The 23,267-nt window shown below is 42.7% G+C and overlaps 1 protein-coding gene across 2 annotated transcripts in view; it reads right to left on the bottom strand.

Moving 5' to 3' along the window:
• The window catches only part of SYT9 (synaptotagmin 9), a 218,757-nt gene that overhangs the window by 137,142 nt on the left and 58,348 nt on the right, over positions 1-23,267 (bottom strand). For both annotated transcript variants that reach the window (XM_027563174.1, XM_027563175.1), the window contains exon 2: positions 7,172-7,523. In XM_027563174.1, coding sequence (XP_027418975.1) covers positions 7,172-7,523 — 352 coding nt within the window. The remainder of the gene's footprint in view (positions 1-7,171; positions 7,524-23,267) is intronic.

Raw genomic sequence — 23,267 nt, 5'->3', positions numbered from 1 at the left:
TCCATGAGCTACTTAAAAGGAGGCAGGAGGAAAAAGCAAATCAAAAGCAGAAAAGAGGAAAGATAAAGAGCAGAATGTCATTACCTGAGCTCCCCTCAAGATGAAGGGTCCGAAACAGTCAGTGGAGGTGGGCCTGCAGTGTAAAGTAGAGCCCCCTCCCCAGGGTAAGGATCTGGAATTCCGCCTACGGATGCAGAATGAGTGTAGCAAGGAGGGATGTGTGTCTGAAGCAGACAGTCCTCTAAGTAGGTCTGGGGAGTCCTGTATTTTGATGTTTTCAGCACTTAATATGCACAATGAATGGAAGGAATGATGGGCCCCAATGAAGGTGGCCAAGAAGGAAAGCTGAGAAATGGTGTTCTCAGTAAGGAAGTCACCCTAGTGCTGACTGAGAGGAGCTGGCCCCAGGGCTGGAGCTCTCAGCTTCCTCCACCTCTTGCCCCACTCAGGGTGGGCAGAAGCTATTTTCCTGTTGTGAAACAGGCAAGGTAGAGGACGTCACCATTGGACTTGGCTGTCCCAGACCTGAGCCGGAGGACTCGTGTCTGACCCTGGAGAATGCCCAGTTTCCAAGATGATCAACCAAATCTGCAAAGCTGATTTCCCACAACAAGTTCAAAAACACACTTTCAGGCCTGAAGGAATGTGAGCCCGTGCTGAGTTGAGCCAAGGGTAAGGAGAGGTAGGTAGATGCCTACACACAAAAGGATTCCCCCTCTCCTTCCATCAAATTTGAATTAACCAGTTCCAGCATCCCACTCTGAGTCTCCAGATAAAGTCTCAGTCACCCAAAAAACCAGCCACCTCCACTGGATCTTAAGAAAGAGGACATTACTACAATTCAACAAATTTGAATGTGCGAAGTAAGAGGTCAGGTAGGGAGGAAGGGAGAGAGAGGCAAAGCCTTGTTACTGCCTTTCAGGAAATGCCTGGCCAGGGGCTGGAGAGAGAGTTGTACACTAACATAACAGGGCAGAGGGGATAAGAACTGACTGGATGTTAGGGAGAGGGATAAAGAAAGGCCTCTGACTTGGGAAGCTGTCACGGTACTTGGAGACTGTACTTGAGCTGAGCCTGCCTACTTGACCTGGCCTCCCACTTCTCAGCCTCCCAGCTGATGCTCTAGACCTCAATGGGGAAATTAAGTTTTCCTCTTGGGGCCCAGCTCTTCAGCATGATGGGACCTTCAGCTCTTCTGCCCCAGCAGCTTTCCCCTCACACATGCCCACATCTTCCATTCCAGGTTCTGTGTTAAGAACCAGAGTTCAGAATTTCCCTTCCATCGCTGGGTTTCCCATGCAACCACAGACAAGAGTATACTCTCTCACCCTCCCTTATCTCAGGGACCACATCTCAGAGAGGAAACTTGGCTTATCCCTTCCCTGGTTTGGGACACTAGTGTTTTAAGGCTTTGGGGTCCAAAGACAGGAAAGAAAGAAGCAAATAGTGACTTCAGAACCATCATGGGTTTCTTTACAAAGTTCAAATCAAGATACTTTGGAAACAGGAAACTGGCCTTCCTGGAATCTTCCCTTGTGAAGGCGAGGGCAGGGTTGGGTTGTTCTGAATCACAAATGGACACAGAAGAAGGGGGAGTAGTAGACAGACAGACACAGTTAACTGACTACAAAGGCAGGAGCAAACGGGATTCAGAGGCTTATCGAGTGAGCGCGATGATGGAGATGCAGGTATCGGGCCTCGGTGGCTGGAGGAGTGGGCTCAAATGCTGCTGCAGACATGAAGCCTGTCTTGCTCCCCCCACCCTCAGCCAAGATAAAAAGGCACGAAACCTTGGTGTCACCTTCAAATATTTTATTCTGTTTCTAAAATGAGCCTATGTCCACCAACAGATTCTCTGAAGTGTTCACGTGTCTAAATATATAAATGCCATGGACATAACAGTTCCTGATAATTATTCCAGTAGAGAAAACACACATTTATATCTCGTTTCAGGGTCTCATGGAAGTTGAGAGAGGTCTATGCAACTTTTATTTTTGAAGATGGCAGTTTATTAAAATCTGAAGACATAACTAAAAGACTAATTCAAAACATTACGTTTGAAATGTTTACATCTAATCAATGTTCTCAACATATAAAAAAAAAATATATAGCTTAATAAACCTGTGCTGCTCCTGGAGTAATTAGAACATTTAATCCTAATGTACCGCTTACTGGAGTTGTGGCCAGTAATGACATTTAGAGGACTCAAATTGTCGCCTTCTTTCAATTCTGCCAGAGTATTTCTGTGACTCTACAGATTACTTAGATCAGAGAGGCAAGTTCAAAAGTCTCTGAACTTACTTTTTGAATTTACTTAATTCGAAAGTAAGGCTCTGAATGAACGTGAGACCTGGGACAAGTCACCTTCCATTGGTTTCGTATCATTACAGGCTCCACTCAGTTTATACTTTCAGTGCTTTGTCACTTTTGTCATCAGAACACAAGAAAAATGGCCTGATATTGATGAATGCATTTTGTCAGTCATTCATGAAAAATTCCACTATGTGTGAGAGGCTGCACTAGGTGTTAGATACATCACTTAAGTCGCTCAGTTGTGTCCAACTCTTTGTGACATGGACTGCAGCACGCCAGGCCTCCCTGTCCATCACCAACTCCCCGAGTTTACTCAAACTCATGTCCATTGAGTCGGTGATGCCATCCTACCAACGATCTCATCCTCTGTCATCCCCTTCTCCTCCCGACTTCAGTATTTCCCAGCATCAGGGTCTCTTCAAATGAGTCACTTCTTCGCATCAGGTGGCCAAAGTATTGGAGTTTCAGCTTCAACATCAGTCCTTCCAATGAACACCCAGGACTGATCTCCTTGAGGATGGACTGGTTGGATCTCCCTGCTGTCCAAGGGACTAAGAGTCTTCTCCAACACCACAGTTCAAAAGCATGATTTCTTCAGCGCTCAGCCTTCTTTATAGTCCAACTCACATCCATACGTGACTACTAGAAAAACCACAGCTTTGACTAGACAGACTTTAGTTGATGAAGTAATGTCTGCTTTTTAATATGCTATCTAGGTTGGTCATAACTTTCCTTCCAAGGAGCAAACATCTTTTAATTTCATGGCTGCAATCACCATATGCAGTGATTTTGGAGCCCAGAAAAAAAAAGTCTGTCATTGTTTCCATTGTTTCCCATCTATTTGCCATGAAGTGATGGGACCAGATGCCATGATCTTAGTTTTCTGAATGTTGAGTTTTAAACCAACTTTTTCACTCTCCTCTTTCATCAAGAGGCTCTTTAGTTCTTCTTCATTTTCTGCCATAAGGGTGGTGTCATCTGCATATCCAAGGTTATTGATATTTCTCCTGGCAATCTTGATTCCAGCTTGTGCTTCATCCAGCCCAGCGTTACTCATGATGTACTCTGAATATAAGTTAAATAAGCAGGGTGACAATGTACAGCCTTGATGTACTTCTTTCCTGATTTGGAACCAGTCTGTTGTTCCATGTCCAGTTCTAATTGTTGCTTCCTGACCTACATAAGGAGATGCAAAGCAGATCTGGTCTTTGAACGCACAGAATTCATAGTCTAGAGTGGGATATAGATAATAAACAAACAATTGTATAGTTAGAAATAGATTTTAATCCTGTGAGGAAGTGAAAGTAAGGCAACTTGTAGAAGAATAAAGAGTGGGAAGGAGTGGAGGAAAGACTACATACTTCAGACAGGTGGTCAGGGAACTCCCTGTAGCTCAGATGGTAAAGAATCTGCCTGCAATGCAGATGACTTGGGTTTGATCTCTGGGTCAGGAAGATCCCCTGGAGAAGGGAATGACAACCCACTCCAGTATTCTTGCCTGGCGAATTTCATGGACGGACCATGGAGTTGTAAAGAGTTGGACATAACTGAGCAACTTTCATTCATTCAAGTAAACTTTTCTGAGGAGATGACATCTAAGATGGAACATTAAGGCTGCAAAGGAGCATGACATGGAGAGAAGCACTCCAGGCTGATGGAATAGCATTTATGAAGGTCCCAGGGCAGGAAATGGCAGGTATACTGAAGAAAGCAAGAGCGAAGCTGGTGTAGATGGAGATGGAATGTGATGAGCTTTTTCGGGTAGGGTCTCTGAGTCCAGGCTAGTGGCCTCCTCTGGAGTTGTGCCACATGGTGGCCCTGGCTGGAGGTGAGGCCTATAGCTGGTAGCAAGAGACTATGACAGTATGACACAGGGCCTTAACAGACCTGATAAGAAGTTTGTGGTGTGGAAATTGAAATTTTTATAAAACCAAGTGTTATAAAATAAATTTGAGAAGACTTAAAACAGATTGGCCTTTCATGTTGGGTCATGAATCAGGAAATGGGTTAGATGGTTTTTCAAGGATCCTTCTATTTTGAGGACTCAGGGACTTTCATATATTTGGAGTAGAGATCTTTAAAATGTTCTGGTACTGAAAAGTTCTAAAAAAAAAAAAAAAATCCACATTCCCAGGATATTAGGTCATTATACAAAAGGGATTTCATCTAAATTGAAAGGAATTAGCAGGAGTTTTGGAGGGTCTAACAGTAACTGAGCTAATCAGAAACAGAAGGCAAACATGCCTGATCTTGGAAGAACAAAAGAAAGTCATCCTTACCAGAAATATTCTTAGAAGATGCAGCAAAACTCATTGTTAGGACGTTCCCAAAGGCAGTGGTGGGAGCCATACATATCTAAGCTGAAGGGGCCAGGTGACAGCAGGATTTCCAAAGCAAATGCCATGGCAGAAGCTGTGCCAGTCTCTGTGACAAGTGGGGAGGCCTTAACTGGGAGTCCAGGCTGAGTGTGTGCCCAGGGAACGTTGGGAAAACGGTAACAGCAGCAGGAGGGAAGCAGTAAGAAAGAGACAGCAGTGAGAAAGTAAAGATCATAATGAGAAAGAAGGGAGTAGAAATAATAACTAGCAACGTAGATTGTTTAGAGCCATCTCAGCAATAGTAACTTTCCCACCTGCCGCAAATATGGTATGAAAAATGCTACTTAAAAAAGGATGTTAAAAATGTTCTGGAGTATCAAGGAAATTTCATTCATTTCCCCCACTTTGTCAGTAAAAAGGCTTTGTGTGTGTGTGTGTTTATAGCACAACTCTGAAGAATTATAAGACCATATCCTTCTCATTATGGTAAGACCATGAGTCAAAGATACGTATTTCCAGACATAACCCACAGAATCAGGTCAGCAGTAATTTAGGTAAGAATGTCTGAAATGCGAAATGATGCAAATTATCAGTATTAGGTCAAATACAGCTGGAAAGAGTTTAGTTGTCATATGGGACTCAAATGTTACTAAACAACTTTAGACATCAGAAGACAGAATTAATTGCATGACTTCAAAACTAAAATACATCAAAAGGTAAATGCACGGATAATTCTTTCCCTTTCTCTTTATTTTTGTTTTCCTTCTACCCAGTTTCTATAGGTCAGTGGTAAAGATATCTACAGTTTTTAGTTTTAAATAAAATCTATTTTTTGAGATGCAGGTTACATACATATTTTCTAGAATAAACACTAACAATTATAGTGATATGATTGCTATCAATTCTCTAGAATTATGGCAGAGTCCTTGGACCTTTCATCTAATATAAACACAGTACTGTTACACCATATTGATGGAACCCAGATCAGAAAAATTAACATGCAGAGTAAAACCAAACAGGAGACAATTTCAGTGGAGACTCCATCTGAAGGGCCTACTTACTGAAGCACTGAGAGGATTTTATTATGACTCTGCACCAATGCACAAACTCCACAGCAGCATCAGACAGAGCTCTAGTTATGTTTAAGTCTTAAATCTGAAGAGAAGCCCTAATGATAAAATCTGAAGATTTCTTCTAAACCAAATGGCAAACAACCATCCATTTCCTCACAGAGGAATATTTTAGATAAAGTTCTTTGATTCAGAATTGGAAATGATGCTAAAATAGGTTTTGGAAAAAATTAAATTACAGACTGTCATATTCCATCCCACTTAATGTGAATGAGCAGAGCCTCTAGGATAAACTTGATTAACATAAAAAGGGTAAAATCTTATTTCTGCTTCTAGAGGACAAATAAAAAAGATTAAAAAAAAAATAACTGCAAACTGGGCTTGTACTTTTCAAATAACAGCACATACTATTCCTCCAGCTATCACTCAAGCAAATATTTTCATTTTAAAGAAAGTTGCTTTCTTAGTCTCTTTTCCTGAAGCCTTATTGAGAGTGAATTTTTATATACAGTGATTCAGAATTGGCTGCTTAGCCTCAAAGCTACCTTTATGCATCAGAGTCCTGGTAGAGGCAGGTCTCGGTGATGATGATGATAATGACAGCATCACCAAAAACAAAACCGCAGCTCACGGTGTGGAGCAGCCACTAGGTGCAGGCCTGTGATGCGCACGTCATCGTCTCATTCTCAAAACCACCTATCACCGTTCCTCTCACACAAGAGGAAACAGAAACAGATGAAGGTTAATCTGTCCAATAGCACACGTGCAGGTAAAGCTGGTTCACTGGACCGAAGAGCCCTTGCTTTTTGTCACTGCACTGTATTACTTCTCTACAGTGCAAAAGCACAAAGATTTGGCCCATGGAAAGACAGTGACACTAGGCCTAGGCACTCTGTAGTCCTTGAAAAACCTGGAGATGGGCAAAGATCTCCAGCCACCATGTAGGACTCTATGGAGACCCTATGTGTGACAGCTGGGCTAGGCTAGAGGCACAGGGAATCAATTTCATAGCACCACAAGAGTAGCATGGAAGAGAGGGTAAAAACTTGGGCTCTGGTGGTGTTTGAACAAGGGTTCAAACCCTGACCTGGGTGCTTACCAATTTATGACTTTGTTTCTTAATTTCCTTAAGTTTCTTCTTCTGTGAGATGAAAATGATAATAGGATCTGTTTCACACAAAGTTGTGAGCAATGATAAAATAATACACATAAAGTTCTTGGACAGTCTTTGATATGGAAAGTCTTAGCAATGTTAAATACTGTTATTATGAACTAAGGAGAGATTAAGCAGTGCTCAGGAACCTGACTGGAGTATACGAAGCAACAAGTTTTTCCACATTCGTGTCTCTGATACCAAAGGGACATGTGAAAGGTTACAGGCTCCTTGGCTAAATCAATGCCATTGCTGCCATGAGAAGGAAGCAGGACAGTGCTTGCCTTGCATCCAGAAAGGAAGGGGGCAGTACTGACCGAGCTGATGAGGTTGGCTCTGTGACTTGGCGTTGCACGCGGATGCCATGGGCACAGTTGTCTTGGTCCCCCGTCTGGGTTGAGAGGGGAATGTCTGGGGAGGTGTGACTGATCTTCATGGAGGAGTCTGGACAAGGGGTGGGAGGGTCTAGGAAGCCCTCACTGTTCTCCTGCTCGTTGGTCTCTGTGTCCGTGTAGTTAAGAGGCTCCTGGTTGTTGTCTTTGCTACTAGAGAACAGGCCTCGTTCTCGCCATGGAACCCAGCAGAGTTTCCAAGACACGAAGAGAGACACACCAAAGAGAGCGAGGCCACAGGCAGTGACTACAAGGGTCAGCAGGCTCACTGAGATATCTGCAAAGAAGCAAAGATCAAAGGTCAGTGGGATTGCTCCTCCCGTGCCCACCTACTGCATGGTGTGGGCAGAATGACCCTCTCATTCACGCACCCCTCAGGAGTGACGGCGGAAGGCCAGGCCTGGGATGCTGCTGAATCACCTGGGATGCACGCTGAACGTCCCTGCTGATTCGGAGGCAGGGACAACGAGGACTCAGACACAAGCACAGAGGGTGTAACATGCAGGCATGTTTAGAAACAACAGCCTGAGATAGCAAGAGGCAGGGTGTATTCAGGGGACCAGGAATGCCCCAAGGCAACTGAGACCCTGTCCCCTCAGCAATAAAAATCACTGATATTCTGGGAATAGAGTGGTTTCAACTATCATTAAAAATTCCTCTGTCATCTCAGAGAGCAGTGTAATTTGGGAGTCGTTTAAGTAACATCTTTTTTAAAACAAGAGAAAATTAGAGTGGTTTTCCCTCTTTTTGATATGAGCTTTTAAGGGTCTAAGCATTTTGCAGCTCAAGGCCTCTCGAGCCTCAAGAATACCCACCACCTGGTGGTCAGGTGCCCAGGACCAGTGGGCAACAGTCACAGTTTGGGTTTCCCCAGCAGCAGAGCTGAGACAAGTGGTCAAGGGCAAGAGGTTTATTTAGAAGGTGAAGAAAACATAGGTAGGGGAACAGGGAAGTGACCCAGTTAGAAGAGGGAAGTAATTCAGGGGGGTAAGAAAGCAGCCAGTAGGGGGAGGGGACTTTGTCAAGCCAGCTACCACAGTGGAGGAACAGAGATTAAACTGCTGCAAAGGGTCCACACCCCAGGGCCTGGGTTGCTTATAGCATCAATCCCCTTCAGTAATTGATTTGAGGGCAGCTCTCAAGGGGCATCTGCTATGTGGGTAGGAAAGTAAGTTTCTGTGGCCAGAAAATTTCCACATTTCAAATAATGCAGGGCTGGCCTAGGAGGTCAGTAGGCAGATGCTCAAGTGCCAAGGGAGAGAGGTTGTGTGGGGCAACAACAACATCTGCTGCACGGAGCATGGCCCCACGGCCTCAGCCAGGGTCCGTGGCAGTGCATGTCTAGCGTGTGTGCACCCAACTCTCGGAACAAAGCCCATCCAGGCGTCCACCCCACCCTACAGTGGAGCCAGGGAGAGGCTGAGGCATCAGCCTGAACTCATTCCTGGCACCGTGGTACTATAAACTCCTTCCTTAAAGGACACCCCTACGTGCCCTTACTGGGCTCCATTACAGTCTGAGGCCCCAAGGATTCGTCCCAGGTTCTGCCTTTACTGTCCATCATTAATATTTGCATTGCTTCAGCCAAAGCTTTCTGGATGTCCATTGCATGCCAGGGATTGTGGCAGGCTTTGGAGACACAATGGAGAACATGCCAGACACACTCCAACCTTCACAGACTCCTATTCTAGTGAAGGGGAAAATTGAGAATCAGTTACCTAACAGTCACAATGTCAACGATCCACAGCACGCCAACAATCCATGACATGAGACAGCTGAGGCATGCATGTGAACCCATCCTGCAAGTCACTTCCCTAAGGAATCACGCTGACCACCTGCTGTCTGTGCGCTTTTCAACATGATTCTTAAGGTACTCGATCATTCTTATGAAACGATAAGACAATTTCTTCATGAAAAATTGCCCTTGACAGAAAGCCAGCTGCCAGGGCTAGTGATGGATCTGATGTATCTCCTTTATGCCTCCCAATCAATCTTTGCCCTTGTGGCGAAACAACATCATATCTCTGTTTGGAAACACAGGGGCTCCAGTTTCAACATTGGTAATTGAGCTCAAAATCTTTGCTTATCCCATTTCTCTTCAAATATCACTGAAACAGGATAAGCAAACTATATAACTATGGAAAACAAGGACAGTCTAACACTGAGGCATTTCTGGGGTTGTTTTAAATGAAAAACCAATCAGGGCTGAACATTTAACACAAGCCAGTGAAGGACAGGGAAGCTTGGCATGCTGAAGTCACAGGGTTGCAAAGAGTCAGATACAACTGAGCGACTGAACAACAAAAAAAACAATGAAGAAATGCTGAGGGAAAAATAGAAATTAAAAATCTCAGGTGCAGAGCAAAAAAGGCAGGGATGGGGGACAGGGAAGAGAGTCGAGGGGGGCAAAGTAAAGGGCACTAGAAATCACAAATCATGGCGCCCCGACATGAGGAGGGAGAGAACGTGGTTTGGCTATAAGGTCTACTTGGTTCTAACAGCTCACACAGCAGGATGGAAAATTTGGTGGTGAAAACTTCTATGATAGGTGGTAGTGCTGGGAGTGCCGGGAAGGAGGAAACCCTTCCCAGTGAATCAGGCTGCCACAGCAAAGATCAACCTCTACCCCCTCCAATGAAATTTAAAAATAAAACAATCTGTACAACACAGTGAAACCCCTTAATACATTCTGTAATCCAAACAGAGGCAAAACCCCTTCTCTGCATCATGTTAATCAATTCAGCACCAGCCTGACACATACACCACTAGGAGGACGGCAGAGGCTGGATACACTGGAAGGCAGAAAGGTTACAAGTGTGATATGATGATTATATATTATCATTTACCAAATATCCACCTTTCCACACCACAGTGCCCCCTCCAACGATGGATCATAAATCTCAAACCCTTGACGTTGGTCTTGACCACATGCCTTACTCTGGTCAATAAAGTATGTGTAGATATGGCCCACGCCACCTTGGAGCAGAGGACTATTGGGCTCCCATCTTCTGCCATGAGAAGGCGGCTGCTATTTCAGCCTAGGTGCCACAATGGAAGACTTGTGGTGCAGGCCCAGCGTCCAGAATGAAGAGCAAATTTAAACCTGATGCACAGACTGGGCAGGACAGCAAAACGATCCATAGATCCATGAGCAAAACTTAAACAGTTCATGTTTTATTTAAGTCACCAAGATTTTCAATGTGTCTGTCCCTACAGCAAAAAGTTGACTAATAAATGTGATCATATACTGTCCAAAACTAAGATATTTTTAAGAGGGAAAAGAGGTGAAATCAATAATCACATTGATAAGACACTTTACCCAGGATTGTCTAGGCCTATGGTCACCCTCCACTCAGAATCCTACTTGAGCTCTGAACTCATCCGCTTGGTACAATATGGCCTCTCAGGGTTTACTTGGCATTGACAACATGCTAAATAGAGTAAATCCTAGATCTATTTCTGCTAGTCACCATAGGGCCTGACCCAGCTCAAGAACTGTTTCAACTTGTTAGCTGACTCTCAGCTCATGTACCCCCAAACCACCTTTCTCCCAAGTCCAGTAATGGGAGATCCATGAAAGCAGGGGTTTTGTCTGTCCCTCTTAGGACTGAATCCCAGGCATTTAAAGGGCACACATTCACTGTACATTTGAGGCAGCCCACCAGAGAGCCCTGTGGTCACCTCCAGGTCTCCTGTGAGTTAAGGCTGTGTGGCCCATAAGCTCCAGGAGCCACTAGTCACATTCACAGTTGTTGACAGACGTCTGTGCATCCCAGGTACTACAGAAAATAACTGGCAAACAGCAAGAGGGGCTTTTCCTCACTTGCACAAAGGTGCCCTATAGGTGAGCAAGGGGTCAGAGAGCACCAGGAGAAACCAACAGTGACTTACACAGCCACACCAACCACTAAGTGCAGTCATCAGGACTTCTTGATAGCAAACAGCTCAGGGTACTCTTTACACACTCTACTTGTACTTTTCTCTCTTTTTTCAGAAAGAAGTACTAGAAAGCTGCTTCAGCCTCACTAAGGCCACACATACCATCCACCTCTGAGCCCCAGCCTGAGGAAAGAAAGAGGGAGAATTCATTTAGAACCACAAAATAGCTTTTTCAAAGGAGTTATTGGTTAAGTAAGGTGGTAGGTACATGGCCATTTGTTTTATTATTGATTTTTAAACTACATGTATTATACACACATACACACACACATATATATTCTTTGGCACTGACGTATATTCTATAATAAAAATTGAAAAAAGTAAATAGTACCATCAAAAAGTTATTAAAGATAATTTTTCTGAAAAATAGAAAAGTGTAATTGGCCCTTCTGTCCAAGAGTCAAGAGAATAACCAGCTGGTGATCCAGGATGAAATGAGGCACATGGCAGGTAACGCAGCTGGGATCCAGATCCTCAGAGGTGCTGCTGGCTGGGGTGACTGTGCATCAGTCTGTACCCAGAGCTGCTGAAAAACACCCCTTCAGGGAAGAGGCAGAGCGGGTGTCCTGCCATCAGGCCTGACCATCAGAACCCTCTTCTGCAGGCCACTAGCCCTCGCTATAGGACACAAAGTACTGCAGCAACATCCCTGGACCCTGGACACAAGGAACCAGGACACCCCTAGACCCAGCAGACATCCCAGCTGGACACCTATGATTCAAAGGGATCCCTGCTAGCCTGAAGACTTGTTCTAGAATGACAAATATTATTGCCCAAAGAACACATGGCTTGAGCACCTACACATCATGTGGAAAGGAACAGTAGTTGCCCTGCTGAACTGTGAAAGGATGGGAAGAACATGTAAACTGATGACAGCAACAGAGTCATAGGACAAAATCAGCAACTTGAAAGAGGCTAACCCAGCTGAGCCATCAGAATAAATGACACCTGACATAAAAGAAATCAATGTGAGAGACAAATGAACTCGTATATTCAGTGAGATGTTTAAAACTATGGCCAAGAGAGAGAAGTATGGCTGCAGCAGTAACCAGAATCAGACTCCCCTAAGATCTCACCTGGTCTAACTATGAGATTGTAGCCCTAGAACTCCATAGCCAGCCACATTATCACAAGAGGAAAGGCATTTTCAGCCATGAGTGACTCAGAAAATATGTGATTCATGCATCCCTTCCTGCATAAAATCTATGGAATTCTCCAAACAAACAAAATTTTACGTTAGAATAGATAACCCAAGAAGAGAAGAGCTTTCTAGATAAGACATATACTTAGATACTAGATATCACAAGAATTAGTGATAATCAAAGAAAACAGTAAAAAGTGTATTAAAACTAATTGCTGGTTTTGAGGCAAAAAAAGTTTAACAGAACTGTAAAGGAAAAAAATCCACTTAAAAGAGCAAAGGAATGGTAACTACATTCACTTAAAATTCCGTGACGTATTTCCTCTATAAAGCAAGGGCAGACTACTAAAATGAAATGGAGAAGAAAATAAGACAATCTTCTTAGAAAAAAATAACACCATTGCCAAAACAAATAAATTCAAAAGAGGGTAACCAAAGGTTCATAAAACTTAGGCAAAATTATGCTAAAATTATTTCTACATTAAAAACCACATGGAGATAGAGCAAACCATTTCTGTTGGGATGAAATTAGAGGAGACTTTCACTCCCATGTTAACTTTTTATAAAGAGTAAATATTACTGAGAAAAAAGTGAAAAACATTTTTTAAGCTGTTGTAGTACATGAAGTACATGTGGCAGCACATTCAGGTGAACTTGGGTTTGTAATCTCCAAACATTTCTGAAAGACAGTCTTTATGTAACCCTGCTCCTTAGTTTATGAAGAACAAAGCAGTGAATATCATGGAAATCATTACAAAAATGATCATCTCAGCTCCCCAGCACATTTTCCCCTCCAAGTCAAACCCGTAAAAGCCATTTTTACCCTTGTCTGCTCATCTTTGTTCAGGCTTTTAGATTCATGAACGAAATATCAGAAGACTGACACAGGCTATCAACTTTTCACCTTGCTAACACCTATTTTAAACTTACAACTCTTTACTCTCATGCTCATTTCATACAAGAAGGGATGTTTTAACCCCAGAAACAAATGACATTCCCTTAAAATACTATATTGAGCTTTATGAATAAAGTTATCACACTGTCCTTATTTTGTTAATTGCTTCAGAGTTGTGAGAGCTTTGAACTTTGTATTTTGTATTGGGGTATAGCTGATGAACAATGTTGTAAGTTTCAGGTCAACAGCACAGGGACTCAGCCACAGGTGTACATGCATCCATTCTGCTTCAAACTCCCCTCCCACCCAGGCTGTTACATAACACTGAGCAGAGTTCTATGCGCTACACAGGAGGTCCTTGCTGGTTTCCATTTTAAACAAAGCAGTGTGTACAAGTCCACATCAAACTCTCTAACTATCCCTTCCCCTCATCCGTCCCTCTGGTAACCAAAAGTTCGTTCTCTAAGTTGGAGAGTCTCTGTTCGTTTTGTAAGTACATTCATTTATATAATTTTAGGTCACACATACAAGGGATGTCATACAATATTTCTCCTTCTCTGATGTACTTTACTCAGTATGATAATCTCTATGTCCACCCATGTTGCTGCAAATGGCATTATTTCATTCTTTTTAATGACTGAGTAGTATTCCATTGTATATATGTCCTCAATCTTCTTTATCCACTCCTCTGTCAATGGACATTTAGGGTGCTTCCATGTCTTGGCTATTGTAAACAGGGCTGCAATGAGCACTGGGGTGCATGTATTCTTTCGGATCATGTTTTTCTCTGGATATATGCCCAGGAGTGGGGTTGCAGGGTCATATGGTAGCTCTATTTTCAGTCCTTTAAGGAACCTTGGTACTGTTCTCCACAGCAGTGGTACCAATTTACATTCCCACAAACAGTGTAGGGGCAGGGTTCCCTTCTCTCCATACCGTCTCCAGCATTTGTTGTTTGTGGATTTTTTGATGATAGCCATCTGGCTGATGTGAGGTGATACCTCACTGTAGTTTTATTTGCAAACACCTTCTCATCTGTCTCTTGGCCATCTATGTCTTCTTTGGAAAAAATGTCTGTTTAGGTCTTCTGCCTATTTGTTGATTGGGTTGTTTTGATGTTTGCATCATGAGCTGTTTGTAAATTCTCGAGACTAATCCCTTGTTGGTCACATTATTTGCAAATATTTTCTCCCAATCTGTGTGTTGTCTTTACGTTTTTATTATTTCCTTTGCTGTGCTAAAGAATTTGAGTTTAGGTAGGTCCAATTTGTTTACTTTTGTTTTTATTTCCATTATTATGGAAGACAGATCAAAAAAGATATTACTGTCATTTATGTCAGAGGGTGTTCTGTTTTTCTCTGAGTTTTATAGTGACTGGTCCCACATTTAGATCTTTAATCCTTTTTGAGCTTATTTTTGTGTATGATGCTAAAGAATGATCTAGTTTCATTTTTTTATATGTAGCCGTTCAACTGTCCCAGCATCATTTGTTGAAGAGACTGTCTTTCCAACACTGTGTAGTTTTGCCTCCTTAATCATAGATTAATTGACCATAAGTGCATGAGCTTATTTCTGGGCTTTCTATCCTATTCCATTGATCTATATTTCTATTGTTGTACCAGTATCATACTGTTTTGATGTCTGTAGCTTTGTAGTATGGAGAAGGCAATGGCACCCCACTCCAGTACTCTTGCCTGGAAAATCCCACGGACAGAGGTGCCTGGTAGGCTGCAGTCCATGGGGTCTCTAGGAGTCGGCAGCTTCACTTTCACTTTTCACTTTCATGCATTGGAGAAGGAAATGGCAACCCACTCCAGTATTCTTGCCTGGAGAATCCCAGGGACAGAGGAGCCTAGTGGGCTGCCGTCTGTGGGGTCGCACAGAGTCGGACACAACTGAAGCCACTTAGCAGTAGCAGTAGCAGCAGCAGCAGCTTTGTACAATAATTCAAAGTCAGGGAGCCTGATTCCTCAAGCTCCCTTTTTATATCTCAGGATTGCTTTGGCTATTCAGAGTCTTTTGTGTCTCCATACAAATTCTAAGATCTTTTTGTTCTAATTCTGTGAAAAATGCCATTGGTAACTTGATAAGGATTGCAATGAATCTGTAGATTGCCTTGGGTAGTATAGTTATTTTGACAATACTGATTCTTCCAATCCACGAACATGGTATATTGTTCCATCTGTTTGTGTCTTCTCAGAGCTTTGAGAACTCTGTCCTGCATAAATAAGGCACTGGAGATTATGGGAACTACTGCCCTAGTCCCTTGAATGTCAGTCCGGCTCCGTATCTACTTCTTACGACAACAGTGTAGCTCAGGGCAAAACAGGAAAATAGATGACATTTTTGATATCCACCCAGTCTTCTTGTCCTGAGCTCCCAACTTTAACTGCTCTCTCAACCTTGTGTTGTCCCAGAAGACTGGAATTTTCAAAGGGATTATATTGGAAACTGAAGACTTGATGTCTGTGTCTAGTCACTTAGGGTGACAGCACAGAAGAGCCAGTGAAGATGCTCCGAGTGAGTCAAGGTGTTTCCAGGGCAGGCAGAGGAAACCTCGAGCCACAATTGAGGAGGGAAATAAAAAAGATCAGAGCTGGAAAAAAAGGTGCTGAGCATGGAGACTGAGGTGGATGGGACATAAAAAGGGAGAGGAAACTCATGGTCAGAACCTGGGATGACAGGAACTGGTTTAAAAGAATAGTGCAAAATGAAGTAAAGCAGGTAGCTCAAGATCACTGATACAGTCACTAACATATGATTTACCTTTCTGCAAAAGGATTTGAGACAGCTTAAAAAATATAATGCAGCATGGTAGGAGAAACTTTCCAAGGAAATCAGGGCCAAAGAAAAATAAAAGTAAAATGAAGATGAAGTCAGGGGGAAGTAAATAGCCAGAATGCATACATGAGGTTTTGTAAAGTTGCCAGAGGTGGCTACAGAATTGGCTCCCAACATCCCATGTATCACAGAAAAGAAGAAATATAACCAATGATATGATTCAGCATCTAGAAAACTATACAATTAAGAAATACTTGAGACAATGAAATCTGCACTAGAAATGTAATGACATTAGAGGTTATTATTAATTACTTTTAGATATGATAATTGTATTGTGGTTATGTTGTATAGACAGATATGTAAACATTCAAATGATATCATGTCTGGAATTTACTTCAAATTACAGATAAATCAAGATTGGCCACACGTTAATAATTCTTGAAACTAAGTAATGAGTACATGTGGCTTATTATATTATTCTCTCTACTTTTGAATATGTTTGACAAACTCCTGCTGCTAAGTCGCTTCAGTCATGTCCAACTCTGTGCAACCCCAGAGACAGCAGCCCACCAGGCTCCCCTGTTCCTGGGATTCTCCAGGCAAGAACACTGGAGTGGGTTGCCATTTCCTTCTCCAATGCATGAAAGTGAAAAGTGAAAGTGAAGTCACTCAGTCGTGTCCAACTCTTCGTGACCCCACGGACTGCAGCCTAGCAGGCTCCTCCGTCCATGGGATTTTCCAGGCAAGAGTACTGGAGTGGGGTGCCATTGCCTTCTCCATTGACAAATTCCTAACACAAAACAAAAAACAAAACACCTTTTGGTTGGAGAAAATGTTGATTTCTGACTTCAGTCTTAGACATTCTTATTTAGCAGGTCTTGGGTGAGATTCCTTTAATCTCCATTTTTAACAAGCATCTCAAATCTCAGATTAACCTGATGCCAACGGTCTCGAGATAACACTGAGTAAACAAGACCAAGTAAACCCTGTATATATGGTTCAGAACACAAGACGCTTGCCTAAAACAGCTGTGTCTTGGGGGCCTAATAAAGACAAAACTGGGAAATTCAGTTAGACAATTGGGCCATGGAGAACTTGAAGCTATCACATGGTAGCTTGTAGGGAAAGTGATAATGTAATCAGATGGAGGAAACAGCCAAGACCAGACAGCTCTGATGATGAGATGTTAGGTGTTTCAGGAAACCAAATCAATGTGGAAACACTGTACTAGAATAAACCTTAGAAGTCATCCAGAACAGTATCAGAATTCCCTCATCAACAATCCCTTCCATGTGACCATAAGGACTTTATTTGAATACATTATTTTCTGTATTTTTTTAAACTTAATGCAATGAACATGTATTACTGTGCAATTTTAAAGGTAATAATAATAATAATAAAAATAAAATTATTACATTCAAAAATCACAGAAGTCTGATGTTACTCAGTGAAGGGGAACTTAGTCCCCCCAATACGTCAACAGCCCAGAGGATTCTGAGTGGTGATCTTTATCTTGGATAAAAAGTACATAATAGATGTTAAGCTACAATTAAATGCTTTAGTGTTTAAATACTTGAACCTAAGTTGTCTTGGAAATATATAATCTCGCAGAACCTTGCTCTTTAATACACTATAGGGCACCAAAGCACACTAGTAGAAACACAAGTTCTAGAAACACACAGCCAAGGTCTGCAGCCCAACATCAGTTGTGCAACATAAATCTCTTGGTATTCTGTTTTCTCACAGCAGCGTTAGGACAATAATACTATTTATCCCTTAGAGTTGTTTAGAAAGGTACTGGCAGTCAATAAATGTAAGTTACTGTTTTTTTCATGAGGCGTTTCAGGATTCACCCACTCCACATCTAGACTTATTCTTACTGCCAAGAAGTGGTCACCATGGTTAATGAATAGCAAGGCTTCCCACAGCTTTATGAAATGGGCCAGCAATAAGCAAATATTAAGCCCCAGATGGTGCTTACTGAGCTGAATTATGGAGAACAAGAGAAAGAGCTTCTATTGAGCACCTGATATTTGCTAAGGACCATACCATGGACACAAAGTAAATAAGACTAGACCTTGCCCTCAAGGAATCACTAGTCCTTGCAGTAATGCTGTTTACAACTCAGAGTGCTACTGAAAACCAGAAGTGAGGGATATATAACCCAATCTAGAGTTCAGAGAAGGCTTTCCATAAAACGGGAGTGAGCCAAGTCCTACTTATAACCTCTTCTCTTACACAAAGGCAGAACCCAGGTCACTTGGCATGTGGTCAAGACTTCACCAGGAGGAAGGGAAAGCCAGGGCTTCTGCATATGGCCTCCAAGCTGCATAGGGCATAACTTGCCCAATTGTACATGGAGGCCCTGGGAAAGACTGGCATGTTCCAAGGCCTCTCAGGCCAGCTTTGCCACCATTTATATTTTGTGACCCTAGGTAAGTCATTGCTCCTGTATGGTCTTCCTCATCTGTCATAAAGGGTCTGCTGGGCAAAGTCCTTATATCCTGTGGTTCTTGTGGACTTGCCAAATGACCTTGAGCTCACAGCAATGTTTCTCTAGAGCTAAAGCCATTGTAATAATTCCTATTAGTGACCAGAAGTCAATTGTTGCTCTCTACCTGGAAGCTATGTTTTAGGGCCATTCCTGGTTTTCATTCTTGGAGCTGACATGAGGTTGTCTTAGCTCATGGAAAAACATTGCCTCCTAATGCAAACTGCCCTGGGTCGGGAATATCCCCAGGAGTAGGGCATGGCAACTCACTCTAATACTCTTGCCAGGAGAATCCCACGGACAGAGGAGCCTGGAGGGCTACAGTCCATAGGGTCATAAAAAGTCAGACACAACTGAAGTGACTTATCATGTATTCAGTGCAAACTGCAAGGATTATTAAGGGGTATTAACTTGGGTCTGCAGGGACCATACCATTATTAAGGTACTGAGCCAGGTAAACAGATCACTCCAAGGCCTTAACTCTAAGAAGTCCATCGAATTAGGGCATGGTAACTGCCAAGTGGCATAACTGGATTCTACTGTAACTGACATAAAGAGAGGAGCATATTTAAAAGGACTGGGTCTCTGGCCCTGTTGAGCTGCACCCCACAGGCCTACAAGGCCTTCACCCTGCAGGCCTAAAAGGCCTCTCTACCCAATAGGCCTACAAGACCATTACTTGCCCAGCTTTAGGACCGAAGGGAAAATCTAGAGTCAGCAACAGAAACATTGATGGTTTAACAGGTAGGGAGAGCTTACATGTCTGAAGCAAGATCCTGGAGCAATTCATTACCATGTGCAGCAGACATAGCAGGACGGTGGCAGACTTTGCTCTGGGGACTAGGTTACCAGTTACAGGAGGAAATTACATCAGGTCAGCTTATCAGTTACCGGGGAAACCAGCTGAGGGGCATGCCCCTTCACGCCCCTTTGATTAGCTATTGGAACAATCATCAGCTGGGACTGCGGCAAGTATGTAGGAAGGTCAGTTCTGTGACTAGGGTGCAGATGAAGCCGGCACTGGTCCAGCAGGTAATATATGAGAGGACTACCACCTAGAGTGGTCTGAATATACAAACCCTCCACCCTTTCCTCAGAAGGCTGTCCAGGTGATTCTGCCAGTGTTAAGGAAGCAGTCAGCCTAAAATTAGCATTGAGAGAACACGTTCTGTTGCACCTTCTATTTACAAAGTGCAGCCTCATCAGTGTGACCGGCACCTCCTCACACTGCCATCACCCCTCTGCCTTGGCCAGATGGGGCAGAGGCTGCTCAGGCTACATGGTGATTGGAGCTGCAAACACTAAGAGCTGCGTTTTGGCTCTTGCGTCCAAAATCCCTGAGCTCCCACCCCTGTTGAGCCTGGGCCTCTGTTGTCTGTGTAACAGGAAGGCTTGGGAACTATCCTCAGGTTTGCTGCTGGGTTTCCATTCTCTCTTCATTTTCTATAGGTATTATTTAATTGAAAAAAAAAGTCCATGTAAGAAAATATTTTACCACCCACTGTAGCTTCAATTGAAGTGCTTCCAAAATCTACAGTTTTCTGTATCATGGGATTCTGGTCTGTGCAGAGTAAATAAAACATTCAGATGTGCTAAGATTCTTAAGAAATAACAAAAAATCTGATGTGTAGGGTTTTATATAATGGGGACTTTTTGCCTGAAAAGAACATCACGAAACAAATCTTAAGAACATGTGGCGATCAAGTAGAGGCCCAAGAGGTTAGTAACCTTCCCCGGTGTGCCTGCGGGAAACTGGAGTCTAGGTCCAGTTAGCACTGGATAGGATGAGAGTGGGCACCTCGGAGGTCTGGTGTCTAGCTCTATAACTTTCTATGAGACTCTGGGCTGCCTGCAACTTCTCTTTAGAAGCCATTTCTCACTTCTAAAATGGGGGTGGGGGGTGGGGGGAAGCTGGGGTGGAAATTCCTCCCTGCCTGGCTCTTTTGAAAATTAGGTACATACACTTCTATATGTATTAAGAGCTTGTCACAGTGCTTTCAAGTAGTGTTACTTAAAATTCTTTTCTAGCCTAGCACTGCTGCACTGGCCTAAGAATTACACCCCCCACAGGACCTCTTTCCAAACTCTGTTATTCAGAGTCATTTCCCAAGCTAGATCTGGTCTTGCTTTGATCCAATTAGTTTTTAAATCTATTGTCTACCCTATGGAACAAGATCAAAAGGTTGCTGACAACCACCTTTGTGAACCAGCATTTTTAGAAAAAAATCTCATAAAGCAGTATGTGGTATAAATGCTTCTTCCCTTTCCTGGCTCCCCTGAGGAGTGACTTTTCCCCAAATGCTCCTGGTCACTTCTCCTGCCTCTTCCTGCTCCACTCAGAGGGGAAGTGGGTTACTTAACTAGCGTGAGGCAGCCCTACGTCTCTCTTCTATGTGGTACCTGTCTGCCTGCATGGGGCATGGTGCATTTACAGTACCTTTACTGGGAAGTCTGTTACTGCGGCTGGACCCCAGAATAAGACAGACTCTCTCTCCTGGTTCTTCCTCAGGCACAGCTAGACACCTGTAGGACAGGGCCTTGATCTTTACACATATGTCCTGGCTGATAGCAGCCCTGGGCGCATGCTATGTCTATACAGGTAAGGAAACAGAACTGCCAGGCTTCCATTAGCATGAAGGGAGTTACATGGGTGTTATTCTTTTTATAGCACAATAGTTCAGCAAGAGACAGGATATATGAGGAAATCACCTGGAGTCTGGGTGTAGACTTGTTTTTAAACACATGTGAGACATTCCCCAAGAGTCTCCCAGTAATCCCTAGAAGAAGGACAAGAGGTCCCAGTGAGTCCTGGTGAACTGTTAGAGGAAACGGGTCAATGCATTTTCTGTATCTTTAGGCAGTTGAGTTCTAGGCATTTCTGTTATTAGAATTCTATGACTCTAAAACAATCTTTTCCCTTTCAAATAAAAAAGTTTAAAAATCCTGTACTCAAATAATGTAGTGCTTATATGTGATGCCCTTTAAAAGAGAGTCAAAGACTTTTTTCCAACGTCTGGTTAACTTATGTCCTAACATGTGGACACCTGACACATACTATCTTCTAACAGGAACTCTGTGTCGTGCACCTTCCATTCACCACTCCAAACCCACTCTCCTTCCCTTTCCACCCTGCTCTGGGCCATGGAGGCTGACCTAGAGGGAGTTCGTCAAGGGGGGGCTGCTGAATTCAGCCAATAGGAGGCCCTCGTGGGAAATTAGAGAGTGGAGGGAGAGTAGTCACAGTATTTCCCTCCCCAGCTTTCTTCCTGCTGGGTTACCATGTTGACGTGTCCCTCTACTGAAATCCACAGCTCCTTTTCTGGGTTCTCTGAGGCCTATGGGTAGCAATGGCTCCCTACTATTATTAGCCTGAAGTAATGTACTATCCCTCACTGTTTCCCTGAATCCTGACTACACCTCTGGAAAAAGTCTCTGTATTAAGCTTTTCTCAAATTTCTTAACTTGACCATGCTGCATGTTTCCACTGGGACTCAGACTGATTCTCTGTATTAATGACTTGTTTTCTGTTCCAAGTGCTACCTCTTGTCTTAACCTGTGTAACCTTCCTGCATAATCTCTGGGAACCTGACCTTGTATCTGGGCCTAAGTTTCCTAATACATAAAATGAGAGGTGATGAAATGTAAAAACTCTTCCAGATCTCATATTCTTGAAGTTATTAGAGAGCTTTTATATCCAAAGTATCTTCTACAACCTAGCATGATATCTAACATACAGAAGGCATTCAGTGTTTGATAAAATTCTAAGCTATGTATCACTTCCCTTTTTATATCCACTAAAAATGTACTTCAGGAAAAGAAAATGCCAAATAAACCATGTGTTTAAGTATACAGAATGAGCATTAAGATTACCTTTTCATCATGACTGATAATAATATATTTTATGCTTCTCTGAACATTGAAGACTCCACAGAGGTAGTGCTGTGTACTTGGAAGAGCATGGGCTCTGGAGACAGCCATCATTTATTAAGTTAACTTTACAACACATAATACTGAGCTGCCTTTATGAAGATTTTATGTAATTGGGAGTAGAGTGATCTATTCAGAGTGTGCCAAAGAAACTAAATTTTCAGGAGACTCTTTCAGCCAGATGATGTCTCCATATAGTCTTGCTTTTCTATGGCCAACATTAACCCTAGAAATATCTCTCCTAAGAAACAGTTCCAAGTCACATGGCTACTTGAAGTCAGAGCAGAAAGTGGATTCTTGAAGCATACTGTTCCCTATTTTTATTTCTTTCTCTTCTGTCTGGCTTAAACCTTAGCCCATGGTTAAAGACACACTCTTTTCCAACATATAACCTCTTACTAGCTTGGACTTTTATACTCAAAATCCTAATGTACCCCCATGGTCATTGATCTGCCTGTGCTAAAACCATGATCAAGCTTAGACTATTGACAATTGATAAAAAGCCTGGGCTCTCGTGTCTCTGCATTTAACTGTCAATTTTCTAAAAATTATTTTTTTAAGTCAATTTCCTTTTAGTGAATATTTCATGCGGCTGAAATGAAGATGGTTTCTTTTAAATCACTGATTTTCATCAGTAGTCATGCATAGAAACTGCCATTTATTCATCATCAGAATGATGAATAATACTGGCATATGACCAAGAAATGTAGTAATTGTTCTAAACAGTATTGACAAATAAAGAAAGAACCCTTAGACTTCAATACAAATTATTCTTAACTCTAACAGGAAGATACAAGGAATACCAATTCTTCTCAGAAGCATTCTCTTTATGACAGCCCTCTCTATG

Source organism: Bos indicus x Bos taurus, chromosome 15 (genome assembly GCF_003369695.1).
Source record: "Bos indicus x Bos taurus breed Angus x Brahman F1 hybrid chromosome 15, Bos_hybrid_MaternalHap_v2.0, whole genome shotgun sequence".
Lineage (NCBI taxonomy): Eukaryota > Metazoa > Chordata > Mammalia > Artiodactyla > Bovidae > Bos > Bos indicus x Bos taurus.
The sequence above is the reverse complement of the archived record's forward strand: the minus strand, read 5'-3'. Positions and strand labels throughout refer to the sequence as shown.